General features: G+C 55.5%; 1 protein-coding gene across 1 annotated transcript in view; it reads left to right on the plus strand.

Moving 5' to 3' along the window:
- Positions 1-1,695: 1,695 nt before the first annotated feature.
- Positions 1,696-2,595, plus strand: part of GFRA2 (GDNF family receptor alpha 2) — a 20,592-nt gene continuing 19,692 nt past the window's right edge. The window contains exon 1 of the mRNA XM_014311156.2: positions 1,696-1,865. Within this exon, the coding sequence (XP_014166631.2) occupies positions 1,696-1,865 (170 nt within the window). The remainder of the gene's footprint in view (positions 1,866-2,595) is intronic.

Raw genomic sequence — 2,595 nt, forward strand, 5'->3', positions numbered from 1 at the left:
CTGTTGGGAGCCGCAGCTGCCCCGCGGCCCTGCCAAGGCTCCAAAACCCATGAGTCAGATGCCCTAAAAATCCCGTGACGGGGATGGGAACGATGAGCAGCCAAAGGCGGGCTCGGGAATCGGGATGGAGCCGCTGCTCCCCGGGAACGCGATCCGGGAACGGATCGGGGTCATGGATCCCTTCGGATGGAACAAGGAACAGCAGATCCCCCGGATGAGGTGTGGGGTTAACCCCGCACCTCCCCACCCGCACCGGGGAATCTCGGCTGCGGGGGGGGCAGGAGATTCCGCTTCCACATCCCCGGAATTGCTGCAGGACGGGCTCTTGGAGCCCCGCGGCCCTGCCAAGGCTCCAAAATCCATGAGTCAGATGTCCTAAAAATCCCGTGACGGGGATGGGAACGATGAGCAGCCAAAGGCGGGCTCGGGAATCGGGAATCGGGATGGAACCGCTGCTCCCGTGGCTCTGGAGAGCTCCGGGAATGCGATCCAGGAACGGATCGGGATCATGGATCCCTTTGGATGGAACAAGGAACAGCAGATCCCTCAGCTGAGCTGTGGGGTTAACCCTGCACCTCCCCACCCGCACTAGTTTTTCCCAGTTTCCCATTTTTTGGGAATCTCGGCTGGGGGGGAGCAGGGACATCCCTGGAATTGCTCCAGGCCGGGCTGGACGGGGCTCGGAGCAGCCTGGGGTAGGGAAGCTCTCCCTGCCCGTGGTGCTTTTAAGGTCTCTTCCCACCCGAACCGCTCCAGGATTGTGGGGTCCCATTGCAGCCCCTGCCATGGGCAAGGACACCTCCCACCACCCCAAGGGGGCCTCGGGCACTTCCAGGGATGAGGCAGCCACAGATCCTCTGGGAATTCCATCCCAGCCCCTCCCAGAGAGGAATCCTTTTCCTTTTCCTTTTCCCCTTTTCCTTTTCCTTTTCCTTTTCCTTTTCCTTTTCCCCCTTTCCTTTCCCCCCTTTCCTTTCCCGGTGTTTTAACCCGAATTTCCTGGGGGTTTTAACCTGAATTTCCCGGGGGTTTTAATCTGAATTTCCCGGGATTTTCATCTGGGGTTTTAATCTGAATTTCCTGGTGGTTTTTTTCTGAAATTCCTGGGGGTTTTAACCTGAAATTCCTGGGATTTTCACCTGAGGGTTTTAATCTGGATTTCCTGGGGTTTTTTATCTGAATTTCCTGGGGGTTTTAATCTGAATTTCCTGCCCATTTTCCCCTCCTGGAATCCCCATATGCTCTATCTGGGGTGCTCACCTGGGGGTTTAAAAGTGAATATCCTGAGATTTTCATCTGGGGTTTTAATCTGAATATCCTGGGGGTTTTAACCTGAATTTCCTGGGGGATTTGATCTGAATTCCTTGGGCTTTCAATCTGAATTTCCTGCCCATTTTTCCTCCCGGGGTCCCCATCTGCCCTATCTGGGGTGCTCACCTGGGAGCTCCGTATGAATTTCTTGGGCCGTTCACATGAATTTCCCGGGACTTTTAATCTGAATTCTCTGGGCTTTCAATCTGAATTCCCTGCCCATTTTCCCTCCTGGGGGGGTCTCCATCTGCCCTACCTGGGGTGCTCACCTGAGGGTTTAAAATCTGAATTTCCTGGGATTTTCCCCATTCGCCCTATCTGTGGGACTCCTTCTGGACCTTCCTCCCTAACCGTGCCCTCCTCTCCCTCCCTGTCCCAGATGAGATGCTGCGCTCGCTGGCCGGGCCGCCCCCCGCGCCCCTGGACTGCGTTCGCGCCACCGAGCTGTGCGCGGCCGACGCGGGCTGCAGCTCCCGGTACCGCACCCTGCGGCAGTGCCTGGCCGGGCGCGACAGGAACACCCTGCTGGCCAACCGCGAGTGCCAGCTGGCGCTGTGGGGTTTTAATTTGAATTTCCTGCCCGTTTTCCCTCCTGGCATCCCCATCTACCCTATCTGGGCTACTCACCTGGGGGTTTTAATCTGAATTTCCTGGTGGTTTTAATCTGGATTCTCTGGGATTTTAATCTGAATTTCCTGCCCATTTTTCCTCCCGGGGTCCCCATCTGCCCTATCTGGGGTGCTCACCTGGGAGTTCCATATGAATTTCTTGGGCCGTTCACATGAATTTCCCGGGACTTTTAATCTGAATTCTCTGGGCTTTCAATCTGAATTCCCTGCCCATTTTCCCTCCTGGGGGGGTCTCCATCTGCCCTACCTGGGGTGCTCACCTGAGGGTTTAAAATCTGAATTTCCTGGGATTTTCCCCATTCGCCCTATCTGTGGGACTCCTTCTGGACCTTCCTCCCTAACCGTGCCCTCCTCTCCCTCCCTGTCCCAGATGAGATGCTGCGCTCGCCGGCCGGGCCACCCCCCGCGCCCCTGGACTGCGTTCAAACCACGGAGCTGGGCTGGATTAAACACCCCCAGATTAAACCTGGGGGTTTTAATCTGAATTTCCTGGGGGTTTTAATCTGATTTTCCTGGGATTTTCATCTGGACTTTTAATCTGAATTTCCCTGGGGTTTTAATTTGAATTTCCTGCCCGTTTTCCCTCCTGGCATCCCCATCTACCCTATCTGGGCTACTCACCTGGGGGTTTTAATCTGAATTTCCTGGTGGTTTT

Source organism: Geospiza fortis, unplaced genomic scaffold (assembly GCF_000277835.1).
Source record: "Geospiza fortis unplaced genomic scaffold, GeoFor_1.0 scaffold617, whole genome shotgun sequence".
NCBI classification, from domain to species: domain Eukaryota; kingdom Metazoa; phylum Chordata; class Aves; order Passeriformes; family Thraupidae; genus Geospiza; species Geospiza fortis.